This window comes from Sinocyclocheilus grahami, unplaced genomic scaffold (assembly GCF_001515645.1).
Source record: "Sinocyclocheilus grahami isolate Dianchi unplaced genomic scaffold, SAMN03320097.WGS_v1.1 scaffold231.1, whole genome shotgun sequence".
NCBI classification, from domain to species: domain Eukaryota; kingdom Metazoa; phylum Chordata; class Actinopteri; order Cypriniformes; family Cyprinidae; genus Sinocyclocheilus; species Sinocyclocheilus grahami.
The window spans coordinates 790,236-815,852 of NW_015505410.1; the positions used below are offsets into that span (position 1 = coordinate 790,236).

Below are 25,617 nucleotides of genomic sequence, written 5' to 3' on the forward strand. Positions count from 1 at the left end.
CTATTTAAAAAAAATTGGACTAAAATGAATCAGTGAAGCTTGTCTAAAGCACTTACAAGCATTTGACAAAGGGATATGCTTGTGTTTGAGAGTTTAAGGAAGAATGAATGTGCATCTGAGGTGTTTTTGTACAGGCAGAATATTTTCTTGAGTTACAGTTGTCCCTTCTTCACAAAAGGGTCAACGACTGGTTAATAACAGAGAGCCTAATTATTTTTTTTCTCCATAACAATCGCAATACTGATATCATCGATCGAGCTTGCTGGTGTGGCCATGAATCCGGCGGAACAAACGGTTACTTGGCTCATTACGCTCGGGGTTTTGGAATCACCAAAAAAGACAATTTCGGACCCTGATGGATTTCTGCAGTCTTCGCTAAAGGATGGGGTCGTCCTGTGCAGGTTGCTGGAGCGGCTGCGTCCAGGCACTACTGATAAAGTAAGCGCGCATCCTCCCTTTGGCGCACCGTGTTCATTTTCCTGTAATCTTCACACTACACACGCGTTGATATATATATATATAACACAAGTGGCATAAATAGTGTATGTTTTATAGGTCACAACATATGTTTTAACCCTCTAGCTATATGAATGAAAACGCAGCCCATGCAGCAGAGGCGTTCAGCGCGCTAGTGCTGCTGTTGCTCCAGGAAACAACAGTCGTCGATTTTATTGCGAGATTTGTACCAAACTGAATTTTTAAAATCGACTGTCATATTTCATAGAAAACCAGTAAAATGTGGATATCAACAGCATGTATGTAAGATGTAAACAATAACCTGCTTAGTATGCCATTGGAACCTGCGGATAAGCGCGTGCAAATCGCATTACATGGCTGTGTATGAATAGCATTAATCTGTTAGGTATTATTAAGGTTAGCTATGCACCCTTGCTTATATTGCTTACACTGGAAATGGGCCGCCATAGACCGTAAACAAAAAGCAGATGCGCTCTCATTTAAAGAAACAGTGTTTTTTAAAATTCCCGTTAAGTCCCTGCTTCTTTCCAATGCAATGCAAACTGGAAAGGCGTAACAAATGGCATTCAACTGCAGTTCAACACACGTTGTTTTCTTATCTCAACCAAATTGCACAGAAATAATGAGAATGCAATAGCATTAAACCACAAAATAACTCAATTCATAGTATCAGAGTGAAAAGTAATATATTCCACTGAACAAGATACCTAAGGGTAAATGCAAATCTATGAAAGGCATAACGATTTTAAAATGCCTCTCAGAGGGAACAGAATTCAAATTAGAAATGCATTTCCCCCTCTATAATTAAAGGCAGCACATGCAGGTATAATACCATGCAGGTATAATGTTATCCAGCATGTTTTCTAAAGCAGTTCGTCTTCTCCATAAATAATGCATGGAGTCTGTCCTTCCTGGTTCTGGTTTGGTGTATACAGAGGGGGTGCGTTTTAAGAAATCAGTCATATTCAGGGTCAGCTCTGACAATGATTAAGAGTCTATGACAGCAATAGCCTCTTTTCAAGCTCCATCTGGTTTGCTTATCAAATTTCACACTCTCACTGTGAACATAACAATAGGATGTTTACAGCAGGTGTATAACCTGGCAAGAGAGCTATGTGGAAGTAGTAGTAAAAAAAAAAAAATTTAAAGTGGAAAAATAAATAGTGCACTTGACCTTTTTAGACGGTGTGGGCAGAAGCATCATGTCTCTGTTGGGACTGTCCACGTGACCAGTCAGAGTGCAACAGAACTAACTTGTTATATTCAACTGTAATTTAATGCAACATAAAAATACACACAACCTGTGTGAGTCACAACTTGTGTGACTCATGCCGCTTCCTTTATTATCAGCACATAAACATTGATGTTTTGACCCACATACCTGTCACAGTATTTTTGATCAAAATCTAAAATTGTGCAATAATTGAACAAAATTATCTTACGCACTTAATTCTTCTGGTAAATGTTCTGTGCAATAATGAGAACAAGTCTGTCTCTTGCTTTTATGTATAAGCCAGATTTGTCTCAAAATTTAGACTCCTGCAATGGGCAGTTACTGCCATTACTAGATACGTTACCCCATTTTGTCTCTCTAAGAATAGAATATTTTAAAGAAAAGATGAGAGTGTTCAGACATAAGGCGTCCTGACAATTCACTACAACATGCAAATATATGCTAGCTTCAGCTGTTAGGCCCCCTGACTTAAAATGAAGCATCCATTTCCTAGCTACAGTACAGTCTTAGGTATCATTTGCAGCTTCTAATAGGATGACACTGCAAAGGAAAGCTTTATTGACAGTGCGAGCTGATTTGCTGAGAGATGTTAAAGAATGAAAATATAAGCAAATCAAATTGCACTTTCATACAAATATTTTAATTTCTGATTTGAACAAAAGTCATGGGTTTGGAACAACGAGGGTGAGAAAGATGACAATTTTCAGTTTTGTAGAATTACACCTTTGTAAATTATTTAATGTAACTGTACGTCTAACTGTAATTCACATGTAAATGTAAAAATCTACAGAATATATTTGTTATTTGCAAATATTATTTGCATTTGATTCAGTTTGGGGAAACTAAATAAAACAGAAAGGCGCCGCCCTGAAAGAGGGTTGAGACACTATGGGGCAGATTCCCAGTCAGAGAGTAAGCCTAGTCCTAAAATGTCCCTTTGAACCAGATTAACAGAAATCTGCTTTCACTGTCATGATTTTAAATAGTCTTATACTTAGTCTAGTCCAGAATTTAAAAGGTTTATTTCCTGAAGGAAGACTAAAGCTACTTCAGGACTAAATTGAGGCTTAAATTAAACCTACCAGGAGGCAGGTTTAACTTCAGATTAACATTGTGTTTTCAGTCTTTATATATCAAACATATTGGCACCCTTGGTAAATATGATCAAAGAAGCATGTGAAAATAAATCTGCACTGATTTTTTATTTAAACAAACACACACACACAGGTTTGTTTTTATGGTTTATGGGGACTCTCCATAGGCGTAATGGTTTTTATACTGTACAAACCGTATTTTCTATTGCCCTACACCAACCCTACCCCTAAACCTACCCCTCACAGGAAACTTTCTGCATTTTTAGATTTTCAAAAAAACTCATTCTGAATTATTTATAAGCCTTTTGAATTACGGGGACACTGAAAATGTCCTCATAAATCACCTTCTCGTTGTAATACCTATGTCATACCCATGTTATTATACAAATTTGTGTCCTCATAAACAACATAAAAATGCACACACACACACACACACACACACACACACACACACACACTCACACAACCCTAAACTTTAAAATAGCAAAATGGTAGGGAAGGGAAATCTCATTATGACAGCAGTGTTTTTCTCTAATACACACTGGCTACAGTTAATGGCACCCTTTTATTCAATACTTTTTGCAACCTTACTTTGGCAAGATAACAGCTCTGAGTCTTCACCTATAATGTCTGATGAGTTTGGAGAACACCTGACAAGAGATCGCAGACCATTATTTTATACAGTATCTCTCCAGATCCTTCAGCTTCCCAGGTCCATGTTGATACACTCTCCTCTTCAGATATATATAGGGTTCAGATCAGAGGACTGGGATGACCATGGCAGAACCTTCATTTTGTAACCAGTGGCCCATTTTTTTTGTTGATTTTGATGGTCTTTTTAGATCATTGTCCTGATGGAAGATCCAAACAAGGCCCATTATAAGATTTTAGGCAGAGTCAGTCAGGTTTTGATTTTTTATCTGTTGGTATTTGCTAGAATCCATGATGCAATATATCTGAACAAGATGTCCAGGACCTCCGGCAGAAAAGTAGGCCAACAACACTAAAGATACAGCAGTATATATTCATTGTACACATGGAGTACTTTTGATCCCTGTGTGCAACAAACCTACCTTGAGTGTTTCCTGCAAAAAGAGCTAATTTCTGTTTCATCTGACCATAGAACCCAGTCCTGTTTTAAGTTCCAGTAGTGTGTGGCAACTGAATATGCTGGAATTTGTTTTTGAATGAAAGTAGAAGATTTTGCTTCAAACCCTCCCAAACAACTATTGGTAGGTGTAGGTGGTGTTTGAAATGTTTTTTTGTTGTTGAGGTTTTCTGACCCCAAGACTCCTTGCAGAGTCTTCAGCCACTCAAACTATAATTCGTTACATTTAGTGCTTTTCTGGGTACTCAAAGCGCTTTACATGAAAGGGGGGAATCTCCTCAACCACCACCAGTGTGCAGCATCCACCTGGATGATGCGACGGCAGCCATATTGCCCACCACACACCAGCTTACTGGTGGAGAGGAGATTATTGTCCTAATGGTGGAAATGGAAATTTTCAATGCTTTAGCTATTTTCTTACTTTTATTTATTTATTTTTACTTTCTATTTTGTTGACTTCGTATTTTGTAGAGGTCAACAATCTGTTGCTGTACATCAGAACTATATTCTTTGGTTTTTCTCATTGTGACGAATGATTAAGAGAATTTGGCCTTTGTGTTCCTCATATTTATACTCCTGTGAAACAGGAAGTCATGGCTGGATAATTGCATGTTCCTAGTCACCCTGGTGTGCTAACAAATGTAAATATGAATGGAAATATAGATCTTCTGAGATTTTACTAATAATAATAATTTCTAAGGGTTTTATTAAAGGGTTTTATAATTTTTTTTAAAAAGTTTTTAAAAACTTTTTATATTTAGTTTTTATTTAATTTTTATTTACTTATTTTTTATTTACTACTTTTTTTTAAATATCAAAAGGATAAACAATACAGATTTATTTTCACAATCCTCTTTGATCATATGTACTTAGGGTGCTAATAATTCTGACCATGACTCTCTCTCGCTCTCTCTGTAACAGCTGCATTATATATAACATAATAAAAAAAATAAATAAAAATGTTGCAAAACTGACAACACCTGATTGCAAGATTGCAGTTTATTTTGCTTGCTTTAAAAAAAGTTTCCTCATGTTCAGTAAAGTTTTTGTTTTGATTATGGTCTTTTTTCTGCTGCAATTGTTTTCCTTAGAATTACTTCTCAGTTCCATACAATTTTAAACTTGTCTTGGTTCATTCCATGTTTTATAGGCAACCTCTGTCATGCTAATTCAGATGAGCACAGCTGGTTTTAAATTAATCTAGTTTATTTTAGTACAGGACTCCATAGTCCAGGAGTTAGTAATCTGTGTTTCAGAAAGCCATTTTTAAAGACATGATTAATTATTCTAGATTAAGCCTACTCCAGAATTCATTCCATGTTTTATAGGCAACCTCTGTCATGCTAATTCAGATTAGCACAGCTGGTTTTAAATTAATCTAGTTTATTTTAGTACAGGACTCCATAGTCCAGGAGTTAGTAATCTGTGTTTCAGAAAGCCATTTTTAAAGACATGATTAATTATTCTAGATTAAGCCTACTCCAGAATGAATTTAAACCTCGTCTGAGAAACCGCTCCTGTGACTGAGCACTGCATTTCTTGTAGATACTGTTATTCCTATGATTATTTCACACAAGGCTCAGTGGCTTGGCAGGCATCCCCCATTAAAAAATATACAAGGATTCCTTTTAACCCCTTTTATCCAAATCTGATAATTTTGTAGTGTGAAAATGAGAAACAGATTGCCACACTGGCAGAACCCTCTGGAGAACCTCTAGGCCAGAGGTAGGCAAGTTCGGTAAAGTCCTGCAGAGTTCAGCTCCAACCTTAATCAAACACACCTGAACAAGCTAATCAATGTCTTCAGGATTACTAAGGCTATAGGCAGGTGAGTTTTGTTTTCAGGATTGGAGCTGAACTCTGCAGGACTGCGGCTCTCTAGGACCGAACTTGCCTACCCCTGCTCTAGGCACACGTCTCTGGGGACCATAGAAAATGTAGCACACTGCAGTTCCTGAAAGAACATAAAAAACTGTAACCCCCAGTAACCCCATTAAAGGGGAAAGGCTTTGATGCACTTGAAATATATTTCGAAGTTAATTTTTAAGTACACAATAAAGATATCCAAGCTAGTTTAAAAAGGGAGTGATTCTCAAGAAGGTTTAAATCGGTGCCAATCTTGAGAAACCAAATGGTGGATCAAGTATTATTAATTAATTAATTAATTTCATTTTTACAGTGATAATATATTGACTTAATTTCTTCTGGTTCCACCCCCAAACACATTTCAATCAGTACATTTACATGGACAACAAGACTCATACGATAACAATATGATTAAGACAATACTCCGATTAAGAATCTACCATGTAAACAGAGATTTTTGATTACTTTAATCCGGCTAAAGTCATAATGAAAGTAAACACTAATCGAATTAAGACATGTGGAGTATTCCTATTTTAGTCGCATTATTGAAGTGCAGTAAAGACATGTAAACACTTTAATCACATTATTACCGTCGTGTAGGACTTTTCGCTGCATTTTGCGACAGGATACACACACGGCAGTGCTCAACCAATTGATGGCAAATAAAAGAGCTTCAACACCCGCCGTCGTCTGTATGCACGTACAAATAATTAACTGCACTTTCATAAACTTAAAAATGAAAAAACCAAAACTGTACATGGAATTATCACGAAGACGAACTATATGTTTATACGTGAAATTCCGGAGGGGACATCGGATGGCATCGCGTGGTGACGCAATGACGTGTGCCATTAATCGAACTATGTCTATGTAGGCTATATAAGATGTAAAACAGGAACATGAAAGGAATATTCTAAAAGCAACTCATGCAAACACCACAATCATAATATTCGCTTATTTATAATAAGGTAAATAATTAGATTACTGATATCCACGTAAACGTAGTCAGTGTCATTCCACCGTGTGCTTTCCTTTCTGTATGTTGGTCAGCTCACAATACATTGACAACATTTGCCTTAATGCAGGGCCGTCGCTAGTGGGGTGAAAGGTGGTGACTATTATATGGGCCCATGGCTGAGGCCCCCCCCCAGGCCGAGCTCTCCTTCGCGTCCTCCTGCACCTGAACGAACACATACAAATCGCAGTCTAAACATGCAAACAGAAAACCATGTGAAAGAGCCCAATTCAGTACCCGGGTGAGGTGTTCTGTGCGCACAGGGCGCACGCAGAGGGACACGTTTCAAAGCGCTTGAACACCGAATTTGCCTCTTCTTGCTCTTGTACCGATAAATACATACAAAATTATGTCAAAATACCAGTCTTGGAGAGTATCCTCGAAAAAACTGTCGGTTATGTCTTAAGTGAAAGTAAACAATGGAGAAAGAAATCGGATGTGCATCATTATAATGGATGCATTGTCTCTTGAAGTGACCGCGCCTAATTTAGCTACTAGCTGCTGTCGGTGTCCTTAATGTTAATCCAAGAAAATGAAAGAAAGAAAATCACTCACTGCTCTTGACTGAATTACTTTGTAGTTTTAACAAGAATTAATCCACAGTCAAACCAAAAATGATTCACATACCAGATACAATTTTAGAATTTTTTTTACTAGTGGGTGCAGGACACTATAGTTAATTTATGTAAGTGAGTATAGCAAAATAAAGTAAACTGTGACATATTATACTCAAAAATTCTTCATACAGTGGACTACCAGTAAAATTTATAAAAAATTTGGAACCAAAAATTATTCAGACACCATGTTTTGCCTAAGTGTTTTTTCTTTAATTACTAATGTGACCTTTTTACACCACAGACTGAACAAAATTAAGCATTGCTTGGTAATTGGTCAACAAAGTATTCATAGTTGTGTAAATATTGTCATACTAACAGTTGTCTGAATTTTTTGGTTGATTGTAATCCATTACATACCTTTCTATCAAAGTAATCTGCCATTATCAAGATGAATTTGTTCTGACACAGTTTAACTCTTGAGTTCTTGTCATATTTTATTAGCCTACCATTTTCTAAACTATAGCAAATAAACTCTGATAATGTGAGAAATGTTGAAGGTGTCTGAATACATTTAGGTTTGACTGTATATTTCATTTTTACATGGAAGACTATGCAGTGCTATTTTACATTTGATTATTCCGTTTCTGTACCTGAACACCTACAAACTTAAAAAACCCCTAAACATTGTGTAAATAGCACAAATAAATAAATAAAACGAACATACAAATTAAACAATTTCAAACAGGGCCCAGCTGGTACAACCTGCACTGGGGCCCCGCAAACCCCTGCCTTCATGCTGCAGTATACAACAAAATTAAGTGACTGACATCAACGCTGGAGTTTTGTCAGTTTTGAATTTGACGAACAGACATTTTCTAAAAAAAATAAAATAAAATAAAAACTCTTCACAGAGTGGCGAATACACTGCCAGAGCCCAAAATGTGATATATACAGATGCCTGTATACATCCGAATGATTTAACTGCTGTAAGAAAGTTTTGATTTACATTCTCCTCATTTACCTCTCAAAATACCTGCTCTGACTGACGGGCCTGTTTTAATTTGCCCCGCCAGAGCAAGGGTGTGTTGATCAGGTCCCGTTCGCCCCATTGTGTTCGGTGTCCATCTGCGGACGTCACTTCCTGCCGCTTCCTGCTGTCCACTTCCACGGTGCTGCAGGTCTGTTTCGCGATGTGTGTGTGGAAGTGGTGATAGTCAGGCAGTCAGCCCGTGGACTCTCATACAGGATACTCGAGGCAGCCCCTCGCTCCCAAAGCTCTCACGCTTTTTAACGGCTCTTCCCGTTTCCCTCAGATCTATCAGGATCCCAAGAACGACAGCGAGTGCTTGAGCAACATCACGGAGTTTCTCAAGGGCTGCGCGGTGTTTCGCGTCGAGGTGAGTCGGTGTGTTTATGGTCTTTTTAACTCTACTGTATGTTGCTGCATTGGCGCCACAATGAAAACAACCAACCAACAAAAGAGAAGTGCCGTAGACAGTGGAGACGCAACTCTGGACCGATGTGAGGGAGATCATGCCCTGCACATCGGCTCATTCATTGTCATAGTCTGATGGGACAAAAGCTTGGTAATGTTCTGAAAATGCTGCTAGGGTTTATTTGGTTGTTGTTGTATTTTTTTGCCAATAAAATATCAGTATTTTGGTGGCGAGTTTGTGCGCTACTGTATAGCGCTGTGTCATCTATGAATGGCGTTGCTTTGTCCATTCATGTAACGTTACAGTTCGCCTTTTTCATTTGAGTCTGCTTGAATTTGAAGCTCTGGTATAAATTCAAGCTTTATTTTCTGCTTGGTTAAGTTAAACAAAAGTGACTTTCAGAATGTGTTTCAACTTTTTAACTCCAAGTACCCCTAATATGATGATCATTTTGTGAGGGACATCCTTCCAAAAATATAGGCAACTATATATTATATGTATACAGACATTTTAGGTTTATAAAAATCGTAAGCGTAATGTTATAGACATGTTCACAGAATTAAATGATGGGGTTTTATTTGTCAGTGCTATTGTTGGCTAAAATTAGATATGTTATTAAGTTATACTTTATTATTGATTGTATTATAATGTAAATTAAATTTATTTTTCTTTTTTTTATTTTGTATTATGTTAACTTTCCTTTTTCTAGTTTTTTTTCTCTGTCCACTATTAGAGCCTGATCAGTTAAAATTGTCACAAATGTGGACAGAAAGACCATACAAAGGGCTAGTGGGATTTTGATCTATGCGCATTTATTAAGGAACAGATGGTTCAGGGTAATGCTAACGTATTGTCAAGTGTATCTAGATGTGGTGAGGTTGAGGCCCACGTCACATATGGAGATCTTGGTAGCTGCATAATGTGTGAAGCGTTATCTAAACAAGTACTGACAATATCTTAGGAAAAGATGCCCTTTTCTCAAGTTCAGTGGCTATCGTTACGCCATCTTTGAGATTAATGCTGTGTCGGCTGTGCTGTTTTGCATTTCCTGCTTCTACACTGATCTAGGGGTGTTTGTTCTGCTGGTGATTCTGTTAATGAATTCATCTCAGTGTTTGTTCTCTTTTGTATACTTTCTCACAGTTCACTTTGCTTTATACCTCCTCTACATTGTCTGGGTTTAGGTTCCATCTTTATTTTATTGTGCTTTACTTTATATGATGATCATTTTGTGAGGGACATCCTTCCAAAAATATAGGCAACTATATATTTAAATGTATACAGACATTTTAGGTTTATAAAAATCGTAAGCGTAATGTTATAGATTCTGATAATGGAGCATTCTTGATTTCATGTTTGCTGTTGCACCTCACAGTAATTTGTTCCTCTCTGAGTCTGACCTGTTAAAAGGTATTCAGTTGACCTACACTCTAAAAAAATGCTGGGTTAAATACAACCCAGTGCTGGGTAATATAGGGACAAGCCCAGCAATTGAGTTGTTTTGACCCAGCGGTTGGGTTACTACCCAGAAGGTTGGGTTAAACATTTAACCAAACCCCTGGGTCAAAACAGCCCAATTGCTGGATTTGTCCCTATTTTACCCAGCACTGGGTTGTATTTAACCCAGCATTTTTTAGAGTGTAGCAGTGCCCAAGGCTCCATTGAGTGTGTGCTAAATTTTGAAATAGAAATGAGCCGTTAGTAAACACATATTTTTAGTCTTATGTGTGAAACATTACAGCTGTGAGCGCTTGTCACAGATATTGCAAGGATGTGTTATTGTTGTCATGCCTCCAGCCCATAAATTGTATGAACATTCCCAGATGAAGAAATTCACATATAGGTTATGTGATACAACTAGGCCTGATTGAAAGGCTTATTTGTCTGAGAGTTTGTTTTGCACTTTTTTTGTATTAAAGTAAGACTCTTTGACCTCTGGGGATGAAAGCTTATCCTTTTGCTCTAAATTTGTGGTTTACAGGATTTTCATTAATCTGTTCAGTGCCCAGTTCACTCTGCCTTATGAGCAGCCTCTTCTGAAGCTCCTTCATGAAGCACTGAGCTCATTCAGCTGTGATGATGTGATCTCAAGCTTAAAGGGTTACTCCACCCCAAAATATTTTGCCCCCAATTTTGTCATTAATCACTTACCCCCATGTCGTGCCAAACCCGTAAAAGCTTTGTTCGTCTTCGGAACACAATTTAAGATATTTTGGATGAAAACCTGGCATTGACTGCCAAGTAAATAACACCGTCAAGGCCCAAAAAAGTATGAAAGCCATCGTCAAAATCGTACATCTGCCATCAGTGGTTCAATCTGAATTTTATGAAGCGACGAGAATACTTTTTGTATGCAAAGAAAACAAAAATAACGACTTAATTCAACAATTCGTCTCCTCTGCGTCACCGTAGCGCCATTTTGGAGAGTATCCACTGAACGCAAACTGCGTAGGCTGTTCTACTTGTTTGTGTCAGCCGCACCACACGGATACGTTTTCTACGTTTATTTATGCTTTGATCTGAACGAAAACAGCGTATACAAAATAAATGCTTTCTATTTTAATATATTTTAAAATATAATTCATTCATGTGATGGCAAAGGAGATCCTTCAGAAATCATTCTAATATGTTGTAGGTTAACTTAAAAAAAATAATAATAATAATTTCAATCTTGCTGACCCTCAGATCAGAATCTTGTTTCGGCACATTTTTCATGAAATTATGTTGGTGGGAGAGCATATAAGAACATCCATCATAGGTTTTATGATAGATATTCTTCTATGTTAGCTGTAGAAGTAGGGCATCATTCTAAAACAGATATATTCCTACAGTGATTTAGTAAATGATTGAAGGAGCAGTATTACTTTGAAAGGCAAAGCGCTCAAGATGATGCATTGTCCACTTATTCACATCCACAGACTTGTTTTTGCTTCTCTCAGGGCATGAACTGTAATCAGAGCGGAATGTAAAGCGGAAGCTGATATTTTCTCCTACTGAAGTTCACAGAAGTACACATAACTGTCCATCAAACAGTTATAATACTGGCAAAGAGCAACACAGGACAGACCATATAGAGCAGAACAAATCAGATTTCCTCACCTCATGAGCAAAGAGACATCAGTGACCTCTAGCTAACCACACCACCTGCTCAGAGGCCAAACGGCATATGCAGCGAATGACTGATGATTGTCTCCATAGATGCTGAATGTGGACTCTTTCATTGTACATACTAGGTCTGGATGGTATATATGAAATATTCACCATATTCACCATTTTTGCTGGCAAGCAATATTGTGAATATCACAGTGATATCACAAAGTGATTTTTATTTGTCCATTGCATTTTAGAAGACTCGTCTTTAGACTAGTTGAGCATTTTTCATAAATTTCAATATTTTTATAAAAATATACATGGGTAAATTTGGTATTTATGTTCACAACAGTTTTGATATATTGGTGCATATAAATTAAAAGAATAAAGATTATTATTCCCCCTAGTGAAAAAACATGCCATATTTTTAACTATATTTGTCCTTGTTCTTTGATATTGTGTGTATTGGAGTACAATGTTGATGTATTTTCGTTTTATCTACAGTGTTTAACAAATTTATTAGACCACCACCACCCAATGTAAGGTTTGTGCCACAGCTGCCCTAAACTAACAGTATTAGTGATTAGAAAAAAATATTCAAGCACTTTATTATTATTTTTATGCCCAATTAGAGTCAATAAATACAGTCTTAATAAATTTGTTAAGCACTTTATATGCTTAACAAATTTATTAGGCCACCTGTCATAATAAAGAGAAAATATTTTAAGAATATGTCAAAAACTTATTTAAAACTAAACATTTTATTGTCGTTTATTGGGCAAATAAAAAATCTGAAACAACTAGTCCTAAATAGTCTTTATTCACACATAATACAGTGATATCACAAAGTGATTTTTATTTGTCCATTGCATTTTAGAAGACTCGTCTTTAGACTAGTTGAGCATTTTTCATAAATTTCAATATTTTTATAAAAATATACATGGGTAAATTTGGTATTTATGTTCACAACAGTTTTGATATATTGGTGCATATAAATTAAAAGAATAAAGATTATTATTCCCCCTAGTGAAAAAACATGGATTATTTTTAACTATATTTGTCCTTGTTCTTTGATATTGTGTGTATTGGAGTACAATGTTGATGTATTTTCGTTTTATCTACAGTGTTTAACAAATTTATTAGACCACCACCACCCAATGTAAGGTTTGTGCCACAGCTGCCCTAAACTAACAGTATTAGTGATTAGAAAAAAATATTCAAGCACTTTATTATTATTTTTATGCCCAATTAGAGTCAATAAATACAGTCTTAATAAATTTGTTAAGCACTTTATATGCTTAACAAATTTATTAGGCCACCTGTCATAATAAAGAGAAAATATTTTAAGAATATGTCAAAAACTTATTTAAAACTAAACATTTTATTGTCGTTTATTGGGCAAATAAAAAAATCTGAAACAACTAGTCCTAAATAGTCTTTATTCACACATAATAACAAAAAAAAATAATATTTTGTATGGACTCCTTTGGCCTTGATAACAGCTTACATTTTTGCTGGCATTGAAAGGAGATCCTTCAGAAATCATTCTAATATGTTGTAGGTTAACTTAAAAAAAATAATAATAATAATTTCAATCTTGCTGACCCTCAGATCAGAATCTTGTTTCGGCACATTTTTCATGAAATTATGTTGGTGGGAGAGCATATAAGAACATCCATCATAGGTTTTATGATAGATATTCTTCTATGTTAGCTGTAGAAGTAGGGCATCATTCTAAAACAGATATATTCCTACAGTGATTTAGTAAATGATTGAAGGAGCAGTATTACTTTGAAAGGCAAAGCGCTCAAGATGATGCATTGTCCACTTATTCACATCCACAGACTTGTTTTTGCTTCTCTCAGGGCATGAACTGTAATCAGAGCGGAATGTAAAGCGGAAGCTGATATTTTCTCCTACTGAAGTTCACAGAAGTACACATAACTGTCCATCAAACAGTTATAATACTGGCAAAGAGCAACACAGGACAGACCATATAGAGCAGAACAAATCAGATTTCCTCACCTCATGAGCAAAGAGACATCAGTGACCTCTAGCTAACCACACCACCTGCTCAGAGGCCAAACGGCATATGCAGCGAATGACTGATGATTGTCTCCATAGATGCTGAATGTGGACTCTTTCATTGTACATACTAGGTCTGGATGGTATATATGAAATATTCACCATATTCACCATTTTTGCTGGCAAGCAATATTGTGAATATCACAGTGATATCACAAAGTGATTTTTATTTGTCCATTGCATTTTAGAAGACTCGTCTTTAGACTAGTTGAGCATTTTTCATAAATTTCAATATTTTTATAAAAATATACATGGGTAAATTTGGTATTTATGTTCACAACAGTTTTGATATATTGGTGCATATAAATTAAAAGAATAAAGATTATTATTCCCCCTAGTGAAAAAACATGGATTATTTTTAACTATATTTGTCCTTGTTCTTTGATATTGTGTGTATTGGAGTACAATGTTGATGTATTTTCGTTTTATCTACAGTGTTTAACAAATTTATTAGACCACCACCACCCAATGTAAGGTTTGTGCCACAGCTGCCCTAAACTAACAGTATTAGTGATTAGAAAAAAATATTCAAGCACTTTATTATTATTTTTATGCCCAATTAGAGTCAATAAATACAGTCTTAATAAATTTGTTAAGCACTTTATATGCTTAACAAATTTATTAGGCCACCTGTCATAATAAAGAGAAAATATTTTAAGAATATGTCAAAAACTTATTTAAAACTAAACATTTTATTGTCGTTTATTGGGCAAATAAAAAATCTGAAACAACTAGTCCTAAATAGTCTTTATTCACACATAATAACAAAAAATAATAATATTTTGTATGGACTCTTTTGGCCTTGATAACAGCTTACATTTTTGCTGGCATTGTTTTTATGTACTTTTCCACAGTCTCCGTTGTTATTGACTGTAATTGGGCATCAGAATAATAAAAAATAATAAAAATAAAGTGCTTTACTGTTTTTTCTGCCTAAAACAGTAAATTCGAAAATTCATGTATAACAACAACAATTATATTTTAGCATTACAAAGACTACTGTGACTAAAGAGCTTACACATACTGGTGGATTAACCTTTACAGAAACCTAAAAAATGAATTTGGTAATCACTAATACTGTTACAAACCTTTCATTGGGTGGTGGTGGTCTAATAAATTTGTTAAGCACTGTAAATTGCCCTGCCCTTGTAAATAAAGTGTGCGCTTGGCTTGAATAGTGTGTAAGACTATAGTTTTGTTATGCCTCTTGTGTCAAGCTTGTTAAGTTTATGGAGCGCAACTAAAGGAATTTCCCATAAGCTTTAAGTGCTTGAAATAGGCTAGAGTCCTATATGGTTCTCTCATGTTTTTAACTGACATGTAGGTGGTCTAGATTAATGATGTTATATAATGTTTTTCTCTCTCTGTAGCCATTTGAGGCTGGTGACCTGTTTCAGGGCCACAACTTCAGCAGAGTCCTCACTACACTGGTTGCCCTCAATAAAGTGACTGCAGGCAAGTGTATCTTTCTAGAATTATTCTGTTTAGATTTTCACAATATAAAAGTAATTTTTAAAAACCTGATTATTAAAACAAAAACAAAGAAACAATATACTGTAACTTTAAAGCCCACAAAAAAAATCAGTGTTATCAACAGTTTCAAATGTGTTCAAAGTTGCTAATGTACGGTGGCCGAAAAGTGCAAAACAAATCACAATTCTGAAAACAAAATAACAAATTACAAACGCAAATGCAAGAATAAAAAACAAAGTTACAATTCAAGAAAACACAACAACAGTTCAGAAAACATTATAACAAGTCAGAAAACAACGACAAATCTGAAAACAAATGAACAAGTCAGAAAACACAATGACAAATCAGACAAACCGGAAGAGGTAGGTATAGTTTGAGACAGCGCCATTGGTTTGGGATTAACTTACTCACCGCTGACTGGACGAGACATCTGTCAATCGATGTATACAGGGAAGAACCAGTCGAAGAACAGTAGAGTCGTGGTAGAAAGTTCGGAGATGGTATTAAAGTAGCTCAGTTTAAATGTATTGTATGAATTGCCCTTACTATGGAATTAAAAATACGGGGTGTCTATTTACATTTAGTTAAAAGTGGCTGTAAACCATCAGCTCCAGTGGCGCAGATGGATAAGCGCGTGTCGTTGGCTTTTTGACACGATCGACCCGGGTTCGATCTCGCCTTTTGCCGAACTTTTTTCCCCTCCCTTTTCAAATCTCGTATTAGCAATGGATTCTATTTACACTAAGTGAAAATAGCAGTATTTTTAGCAATATGCTATTTACACTATGTTAAAATAGCAGGATTTCTACTATCAAGTATACTACTTATTGCAAATAGTGGCAATTATCCATCTGCGCCACTGGAGCTGATGTCTTACAGCCACTTTTAACTAAATGTAAATATACACTCCGTATTTTTTATTCCATAGTAAGGGCAATTCATACAATACATTTAAACTGAGCTACTTTAATACCATCTCCGAACTTTCAACCACGACTCTGCTGTTCTTCGGCTAGTTCTTCCCTGTATACGTTGATTGACAGATGTCTCGATCAGTCAGCGGTGAGTAATCCCAAACCAATGGCGCTGTCTCAAACTATACCTACCTCTTCTGGTTTGTTTGATTTGTCGTTGTGTTTTCTGACTTGTTAATTTGTTTTCGGATTTGTCGTTGTGTTTTCTGACTTGTTATTTTGTTTTCGAATTTGTCATTGTGTTTTCTGACTTGTTATAATGTTTCCTGAATTGTTATTTTGTCTTTTAAACTTGCATTTGCGTTTGTAATTTGTTATTTTGTTTTCAGAATTGTGATTTGCTTTGCACTTCTCGGCCACCGTACTAATGTGCTTATAGTTCTTATAATGTGTGACAGTGTTACAGATATTCCCATTGGTGATTTTTCTTCTCTGTGTTCTCTCTGTTGGTGTAGATATTGGGATAGGCAGCGACTCTGTATGTACCCGTCACTCTTCTGCCCACCGGATCAAGTCCTTCGAATCACTGGCCTCCCAGTCCTCACTGGGCCGATCTTCTAAATTGCTCCATAACCAGTTCCGCAGCCTTGTGAGTAACACTGGGGTGAGAAAACTCAACCAGCCTCAGCGGATCTCAATGAAAATATTCATTGACATTGTGTGTCACATCTACACTACTGTTAGAGCTGGGTATGCACTGACCGAATTGCCTCGATACCATCAAGTATCGAAAAATGTCTTGTCGCTCGGTACCAAATTTCAATAACTAAGGGGTTAATCTCATCAAAGTCAGTGAGCCAATAAGCGTGCAGCATGCTTTATGTACCTAAATCAGTGATTGGCTCTGGCGAGGCATCAAGGAGAATGCATGTTAAGTGACCATTCACGCACACTGTAGCATCATGCAACATAAGACAATTTAGAAGATTTAAACTCACTTAAAACCACCATTGAGTGTTTGTAAATAACTTACGATTATAATCTAATGTGGGTTTTGGCCATATAATGTTGCAGAAATATGTTATTTGTAACCTTTTATATCAAGCTAATCGCTACACCTGCTTAGCATTTCTCATGTAAATACCCTGTATTGTTATGAAAATAGGCAGAATCTCATGAAAATCACATGCAAATCATTTACTGTCGTAATCGTGTGTTTATTAGCTTCATGTTTCATCCCTATAAATGTTTTTCTGGAAGTGTAATGCACGTTCGTCATCGGAGACAGGGTGGCATATGAACATGTAATATGATTAACATATGAGCAGCAGATTAGCTTTTTCTGAGTTAGATCAGCGATCGCGGAAGAGAAAACCCAGGCAGACAGCGCTGGAAGCAGCTAATGCTCATCAGATTGCGCAAATAAGTGGAAAATGAATAGAAATGATGATGCTATGCATTTTAAAACAAAAACGTATTAGTATAAACGTAGCCTAGGGACATTAGTCCTGGGGACATCATCAGAGAAGAAAGGGATTTTCTGTCTCCTGAAAAAGCGGACATGCTAATTTTTTTTTCTTGAAGAACTGCTGTGATTTAAAAGGGTCATATGATGCGATTTAAATTTTTCCTTTCTCTTTGGAGTGTTACATAAAGAAGATCTGTAAAGTTGCAAAGACTAAAGTCTCAAATCCAAAGAGATATTCTTTATAAAAGTTAAGAGTCAACCACGCCTACCTAAAACGGCTCGTTCTAACACGCCCCCACATATCTACCTCACTATGTGGAAAGATTTGCATAACGCCGCCCAAATGTTCACGCAAAGAAAGAAGGCGTAACTTTTATTATCGCTGTAGTATTGTTGCTGCCGCCGCCATGTCGTGAAGGCGCTGTGTGTTTCGTTGTGAAAGCGAAACTACTTTGTTTGGCCTTCCAAAAGGGGATGATATCCAGACGATAGTCCAGCCCGGGGTCGTCACATGTGGTTGCCGCAAGCCCACCGGATGCTCCTTTGTCGAATCTGCCGGCCGCCGCTCACTCAAGGTCACGGTGTGTGATGCTGTGTTTCGTTGTGAAAGCGGGGCATAGAGGAGAAACAATAATGTACAGTATGTGGAAAATAATGTGTTTTTTTAACCTTAAACCGCATAAACGCATTTCATTACACCAAATACACAAAATAATGTTCTTTTTAGCAACATCATATGACCCCTTTAAAGATCTTAAGTATGCTGCAGTCTCACATAATGACTTAAAATGTTTGCAATGATATATTGTGTTGGTTACATTTTGTTCCTTTGTGCTTTTTTGTTCCTTTGTGCAGTGGCTCAGGAGATGAGTCTGATTCTGTAAATCCTCAACAAACTGAAAAAATAGTTTTATGAGGTAATGTAAGTTTTTTGAGGTAATGTAATCTTGTTAAAATGGATTTCATAAAATTGGTATGGAACCGGTATCAAAGTCAAGGTATCGGTATCGATATCGTACATTTTTGAACGATACCCAGCCCTAACTACTGTTACAAAGTTTGGGGTCAATGTTTTGAAAGAAGTCTCATCACATGATCCTTCAGAAATCATTCTAATATGCTGATTTGGTGCTCAAGAAACATTTCTTATTATTATCAATGTTGAAAACAGCTGTGCTGCTTAATATTTTTTTGGACACCGTGATACTTTTTTTTCCCAGGACTCTAGAATAGAAATGAATAGAAAATCTAAAAGAACAGTATTTATTAAAAATGGAAATCTTTTGTAACATTATGAAAGTCTTTACTGTGGCTCCTGACCAATTTAATGCATTACTGTTTACTGATTCCAAAATTCAAACAATAGTATATAACATTTCTGTGTATGTGAAGAGCAGCATTTGCTGTTAGTGTTACCATAGTAATGAGAAGCTTGTGAATCCTGTCAATGGCCCTGTGAAATTAACCGACTAAAGAAGTTAGGAAACTCAGCTTGACACCACAGTGCATAAATGTCATGTTTTTAACTACAATGGAAAGGCAAAGATGTCTTTCGTTTGATGTTTCTAACTTAAATTGGTGGCGTTATAAACAGTGTCCTGGAACTCTGTCTTGCGTAAACATATTAATTAATGTAAATGGGTCAGTTTTGATTTACGGAAGTTGTTAACACACTATGAGGCTGCATGTAAACATAAGTACTCTCTCTCTCTCTTATAGGACATGACGGAGAACAGTAACACTCAGTTAGTGGTTAAAGCTCGCTTCAGCTTCCAGCAGACCAATGAGGATGAGCTTTCTTTCAGCAAGGGTGACATCATCAGTGTTACTCGCACAGAAGAAGGGGGTTGGTGGGAGGGATCCCTCAACAGCAAGACAGGCTGGTTTCCAAGTAATTACGTCAGAGAGGTTAAAGGGTCTGGTAAGTGTCAGTTTGCTATGGACCGTTATAAATATGTGACCCTGGACCACAAAACCATTCTTAAGTGTCAATTTTTCAAAATTAAGATTTATGCTGAATAGCGGAATAAATAAGCTTTCCATTGATGTATGGTTTGTTAGGATAGGACAATATTTGGTTGAGATACAACTATTTGAATATCTGGAAGTGCAAAAAAAATCTAAATATTGAGAAAATCGCCTTTAAAGTTGTCCAAATGAAGTCCTTAGCAATGCATATTACTAATCAAAAAATTAAGTTTTGATATATTTATGGTAGGAAATTTACAAAATATCTTCATGGAACATGATCTTTACTTAATGTCCTAATGATTTTTGGCATAAAAGAAAAATCTATTATTTTGACCCATACAATGCATTTTTGGCTATTGCTACAAATACACCCCAGCGACTTAAGACTGGTTTTGTGGTCCAGGGTCACATATAAGGTCACATATAAACACAGTCTTCTCTTGATCCACAGTGCACCATTATTAAAACTCTCTGTGTCTTTACAGACAAACAAGTGTCTCCTAAATCTGGAACGCTTAAAAGCCCTCCCAAAGGTTTTGATACCACGGCTATCAGTAAAACCTACTACAACCTAGTAAGCACATTTCAATCAGTTATCCTTTTCAGGGGTTACCTGGTTGATTTGCTTAATTTTGGAGGTTTTGTGCATGAACAGTAATCAGACTCGGTTGATTTGTGAATGAGCACAGCTGATTTGTAATCACTGTGTTAAAAATATCTTCTCTAAAAATAACTGCTGTTTGTTTGTCTTCAGGTGCTACAGAACATTTTAGAAACTGAAACAGAGTATTCAAAGGAGCTCCAGAACCTTTTGACCAGCTACCTGAGACCTCTACAGATGGCAGAAAAGTAAAATGTTTTGCTTTTCCCTTGAGAAAACACATAATCAATAAAATATAAGAAGGAGATACACAGTTTAGTTTCAAAATTCACATTTATTCTGTGTTCTCTGACTATAGCTGTTGGGATTAATGTGTTAATTTAGTGATTACATAAAAAAAATGTAACCAGTTTTCTTATCATTTGAGATGAAGTAATGTTTTGAGCACTGATTTACAGTTCTCACTGTTTCTCATAGACTGAGCACCTCAGATGTAAGTGTCATTCTCGGGAACCTGGAGGAAATCAGCACTTTCCAGCAGACTTTAGTCCAGTCACTGGAAGAGTGTACCAAGTGAGTATTATTCTAACCGTGAGCAGCCGTGTGATTCCCGGGCCCTCTCTTAATAGCCCCTGAGTAATTTACAACAGGAGGGCCGAAGCACTTAGTGAAACTGAGACTCAATCAAATGTATCAAGTTACGACTCCTAGATGATGAAAATAGACCTGGGCGGTAACCTGAGGTCCATTAAAAGGATTTGAGTATCACTAGAGGTTTCTAATGTTTACACTGACCTCTAGTGGTAAATCCTTTAGTAAATTGGGAAAATGCTAACTGGGTTTTCCAGCAAAACAGTTTATGAATTTATGAATTTATTAACCGTTTATTAATTAATTTATATATTTATTAATTTATAAATTTCAGAGAAAGTAAATTGAGCATATTGAAGTAAATTAATGTTAGTTTTTTGTTGTTTTGTTAAATGAGGAATATACAAATATTTTGTCTAAGATCAAAGAATAAAAACAGACTTTCAATTCAAATAATTCTAAAATAAAAAAATAAATGTTGTATTATTAACTTTATATTGTTATATTATTATAAGTTTTTGCTGGGCCGATCAGACCCTGTTGAGTCCTGTTTGCAAAACCCAAAAATGGATATAAAAAATAAAAGTCTGAAAGTACGCTACCATTCAAACATTTAGGGTCAGTAAGAAAACTGAGACTCAATCAAATGTATCAAGTTACGACTCCTAGATGATGAAAATAGACCTGGGCGGTAACCTGAGGTCCATTAAAAGGATTTGAGTATCACTAGAGGTTTCTAATGTTTACACTGACCTCTAGTGGTAAATCCTTTAGTAAATTGGGAAAATGCTAACTGGGTTTTCCAGCAAAACAGTTTATGAATTTATGAATTTATTAACCGTTTATTAATTAATTTATATATTTATTAATTTATAAATTTCAGAGAAAGTAAATTGAGCATATTGAAGTAAATTAATGTTAGTTTTTTGTTGTTTTGTTAAATGAGGAATATACAAATATTTTGTCTAAGATCAAAGAATAAAAACAGACTTTCAATTCAAATAATTCTAAAATAAAAAAAATAAATGTTGTATTATTAACTTTATATTGTTATATTATTATAAGTTTTTGCTGGGCCGATCAGACCCTGTTGAGTCCTGTTTGCAAAACCCAAAAATGGATATAAAAAATAAAAGTCTGAAAGTACGCTACCTTTCAAACATTTAGGGTCAGTAAGATTTTTAAAATGTTTTTGAAAGAAGTCTCTGATGCTCACCAAGGCTGCATTTATTTAGAAATACAGTAAAATTGTGAAATATTGTTGCAATTTAAAATAACAGAATATATTAAAATTCATATTAAAATGCATTGATTATAAATTGCATGATGCCTTTTTTTAGGATGCTTTGATGAATAGAGAGTTCTAAATAACCACATATATTTGAAATATAAATATTTTATAACATTATACAGTATATATCTTTGCTGTCACTTTCGATCACATTTAATGCGTCTTTGCTGAATAAAAGCATTCATTTCTTTCTTTCAAAAAGTCCTACTGACTCCAAACTTTTGAATGGTAGTGTATCTACAAAATAATTGGAGACTGTAAATTTAAGCTGTTTAAGGTGTTGTTAAAATTGGGAATATAGATTTATATCCTACTGAGGAGTATAGGTTCGGAAAAATCCTAAGCAAAATAATTGAAGAATATTAGCGCAATATTTGTGAAATAATTCTCCTCATTGTTCTGTGATTTAAGGCTTCCAGAGCTGCAGCAGAAAGTGGGAGGGTTCTTCCTGAATCTCATGCCCCAGATGAGGTCTCTTTATGTGTCTTACTGCTCAAATCACCCATCGGCAGTCAGTATTCTCACCGTTCACAGGTATGCCACCATACTGTGGCCTGATTTCACAGAGAGCCTCTCCGCTGAAAACTGGTGATAACTTCTCATTTCTGTCCCTGCAGTGAGGAACTTGGAGAGTTCATGGAGGGGAGGGGTGCATCGATACCAGGCATTCTCACACTGACCTCTGGCCTCAGCAAACCCTTCATGAGACTGGACAAATATCCCACATTACTAAAAGAACTGGAGAGACACATGGAGGTAGAAGAGAGAGTTTGAGCGTATATGCTTTCGGTTAAGGTTTTAATGGTTGGTGGCAGTTCAGTGTGACACTGTGTTCTTTCCCTTTCAGGAGGGTCATCCAGACAGGACAGAAATTCAGAAAAGTATGACGGCTTTCAAGAATCTCTCTGTGAGTGTTAACTGCCTAGTTAGCATGCTAAAGCAGACTGATGTCCCGTGGTTTTGCCACTGCAGTTAGGTGTGGATCATTCTCATGGCAACCAGCCTTCTTAACGTATTGTGTTGCCATGGTTACAGGCACAATGTCAGGAGGTGCGGAAGCGCAAGGAGCTCGAGCTTCAGATCCTGACTGAGACGATTCGTCTGTGGGAGGGGGAGGACATTAAGACCCTGGGTTCAGTGCTGTATATGAGCCAGGCCATGGTCCAGAACCACGGCTGTGAGGTGAGATCTCAATAGCTCATACACCTGATGAACATGTTCTCCCCTAATAGTGTGAATTTTGGGTGTGGCTGATTATTTATCCAATTATGTGACCAATACATTGGTCAAATACATTAATGTCAGCATGAAATGAAAATTCACCCTTTTCTAAATGCATGTTATTAATGATATTGTGAATGATTCATCCATGCATTTTTTTTATAATGTTTCCTGTGTTTTTTTTTTAAGTGGTATCCTAAAATAATTTGCTAAAATAATATTTAAAACATGTTGATGCAACCACGGCTATTAGTAGTGTTCAGGAAGCCTTTTATAATTACTGTTATTATTAATAAGGTTAGATTAAGTAGTGATGTGTTTATGCAGTGGGTTAACCCTTTTAACTGTCAAAAAAAGATGTGTTTTGTGGCTCCGAATTGCATATAATTCATCTTTTTTTTTCTGGATACAAGTTTTGTAGAAAAAAAAAAGTTCTCAGTCGTGTACACCATGGATGGCCAAAGCTCAATTACAGCACACATGCATTAAAAACCCATTATAAGTAAAATCATATTGACAAAAATGGCAATAGTTTTTTACTGTGATTTCAGTCTTACAGTTATAATGGCTATGTGGTATTATAATTAAAAAAATTTTTTTTTAGGATAAGCATGAACGTTACCTGCTGCTGTTTCCTCATGTCTTGCTCATCCTGTCTGCAAGTCCAAGGATGAGTGGCTTCATCTACCAGGTCAGAAACCAGCTGCTGTCAGAACTGATTACTACACAGCCCAATAAATCTCACTGTCCTTGCTCCACCATCCCCTAAAATCCACTCAAACCACAGCTTTAAAAAACATTAAAATGGCACTTTCGGCTCTAGCACAAAGAAAAAACGTCTGCTTTGTTTCTTTCTCTCAGGGCAAGCTACCTTTGAGTGGAATGACAGTGACCCCATTAGAAGACTGTGAAAGTCATAAAAATGCTTTTGAGCTCTCAGGTAAGGACGGACTGACTCACATCTTTTATGTTCAGGACACAGTCAAGTGTTTTTGATCATTATTAGTCATTCATAGACTCTGCTTATGTGTCCATCCAATAGGAAGCATGTTTGAGAGGCTTCAGGTGATCTGCTTTAACAAACAGGATCTGCAGGACTGGCTCGAGCATCTGAACCGACAGACCAAGCACACCACCATGGCGGCTCCCAGCATGAAACCCCTCACTGTTCCCTGCCACACAGTGAGTCACCTATTTAATCACACCTTAAAGGGTTAGTTTACCCAAAAAATGAAAATTAGCCCATAAATTACTCACCCTCAAGTCATCCTAGGTGTATATGACTTTCTTCTTTTAGACGAATCCAGTCAGAGTTATATTAATGGGGTCATATGATGCGATTTCAAGTTTTCCTTTCTCTTTGGAGTGTTACAAACTCTTGGTGCATAAAGAAGATCTGTAAAGTTGCAAAGACTAAAATCTCAAATCCAAAGAGATATTCTTTATAAAAGTTAAGAGTCAGCCACGCCTACCTAAAACAGCTCGTTCTAACACGCCCCCACATATCTACGTCAATATGTGGAAATATTAGCATAATGCTGCCCAAATGTGCACGCAAAGAAAGAAGGCGTGGTTTCAGGAACAGCAGTAGTTTTGATACAGCATTTCAGGGAGACGCTGTGTTTCAGTGCGAAAGCAAAAGCACTTTATTTGGCCTTCTGGAAGTAGATGTAATTAGGAATCATTGGTTAAGATTTATTTACACAAATATTGTCCTAACAAACTATACATCAATGGAAAGTTTATTTATTCAGCTTTCAGATGATGTATAAATCTCAATTTCGAAAAATTTACCCTTAAAGGGTTAGTTCACCCAAAAATTAAAATTAGCCCACAAATTACTCACCCTCAAGCCATCCTTTCTTCTTTCAATAATGATCTTTAAAATAGCATTAAAAAATTGTCTTTGATCTTTCAAGCTGTTTAATGGCACTCAGCGAGTGTTGCATGCATCCATCCAAAAGCAGTTAAATAAAATGCGCCCATCCATAAAAAAAAGTGTACACTTTTTACACAGCTCCGGGGGGTGGACAAAGGCCTTCTGTAGCGAATTGATGCTTTTTTGTAAGAAAAATGTCTATATTCAAAACGTAATAATCACTTTAATGTAGCTTGCGCTCACTGT

General features: G+C 36.3%; 1 protein-coding gene and 1 long non-coding RNA gene across 5 annotated transcripts in view; one reads left to right on the forward strand and one right to left on the reverse strand.

The window, feature by feature from the left end:
* The window catches only part of LOC107597388 (rho guanine nucleotide exchange factor 7-like), a 31,600-nt gene that overhangs the window by 262 nt on the left and 5,721 nt on the right, over positions 1–25,617 (forward strand). For 2 of the 4 annotated variants that reach the window (XM_016288418.1, XM_016288420.1), the window contains exons 2-16: positions 179–438; positions 8,665–8,748; positions 15,333–15,417; positions 16,865–17,013; positions 19,537–19,738; positions 20,274–20,362; positions 20,543–20,637; positions 20,867–20,962; positions 22,683–22,805; positions 22,889–23,027; positions 23,119–23,178; positions 23,307–23,453; positions 24,097–24,183; positions 24,354–24,432; positions 24,535–24,674. In XM_016288418.1, coding sequence (XP_016143904.1) covers positions 274–438; positions 8,665–8,748; positions 15,333–15,417; positions 16,865–17,013; positions 19,537–19,738; positions 20,274–20,362; positions 20,543–20,637; positions 20,867–20,962; positions 22,683–22,805; positions 22,889–23,027; positions 23,119–23,178; positions 23,307–23,453; positions 24,097–24,183; positions 24,354–24,432; positions 24,535–24,674 — 1,740 coding nt within the window. In that variant the 5' untranslated portion in view covers positions 179–273. The remainder of the gene's footprint in view (positions 1–178; positions 439–8,664; positions 8,749–15,332; positions 15,418–16,864; positions 17,014–19,536; positions 19,739–20,273; positions 20,363–20,542; positions 20,638–20,866; positions 20,963–22,682; positions 22,806–22,888; positions 23,028–23,118; positions 23,179–23,306; positions 23,454–24,096; positions 24,184–24,353; positions 24,433–24,534; positions 24,675–25,617) is intronic. The other 2 variants (XM_016288419.1, XM_016288421.1) reach the window with 1 other exon arrangement.
* Positions 7,049–25,617, reverse strand: part of LOC107597389 (uncharacterized) — a 22,886-nt gene continuing 4,317 nt past the window's right edge. The window contains exons 2-4 of the long non-coding RNA XR_001610455.1: positions 23,487–23,491; positions 7,596–7,605; positions 7,049–7,114 (exon numbers count right to left, since the gene is read on the reverse strand). This is a non-coding gene — a long non-coding RNA (uncharacterized lncRNA). The remainder of the gene's footprint in view (positions 7,115–7,595; positions 7,606–23,486; positions 23,492–25,617) is intronic.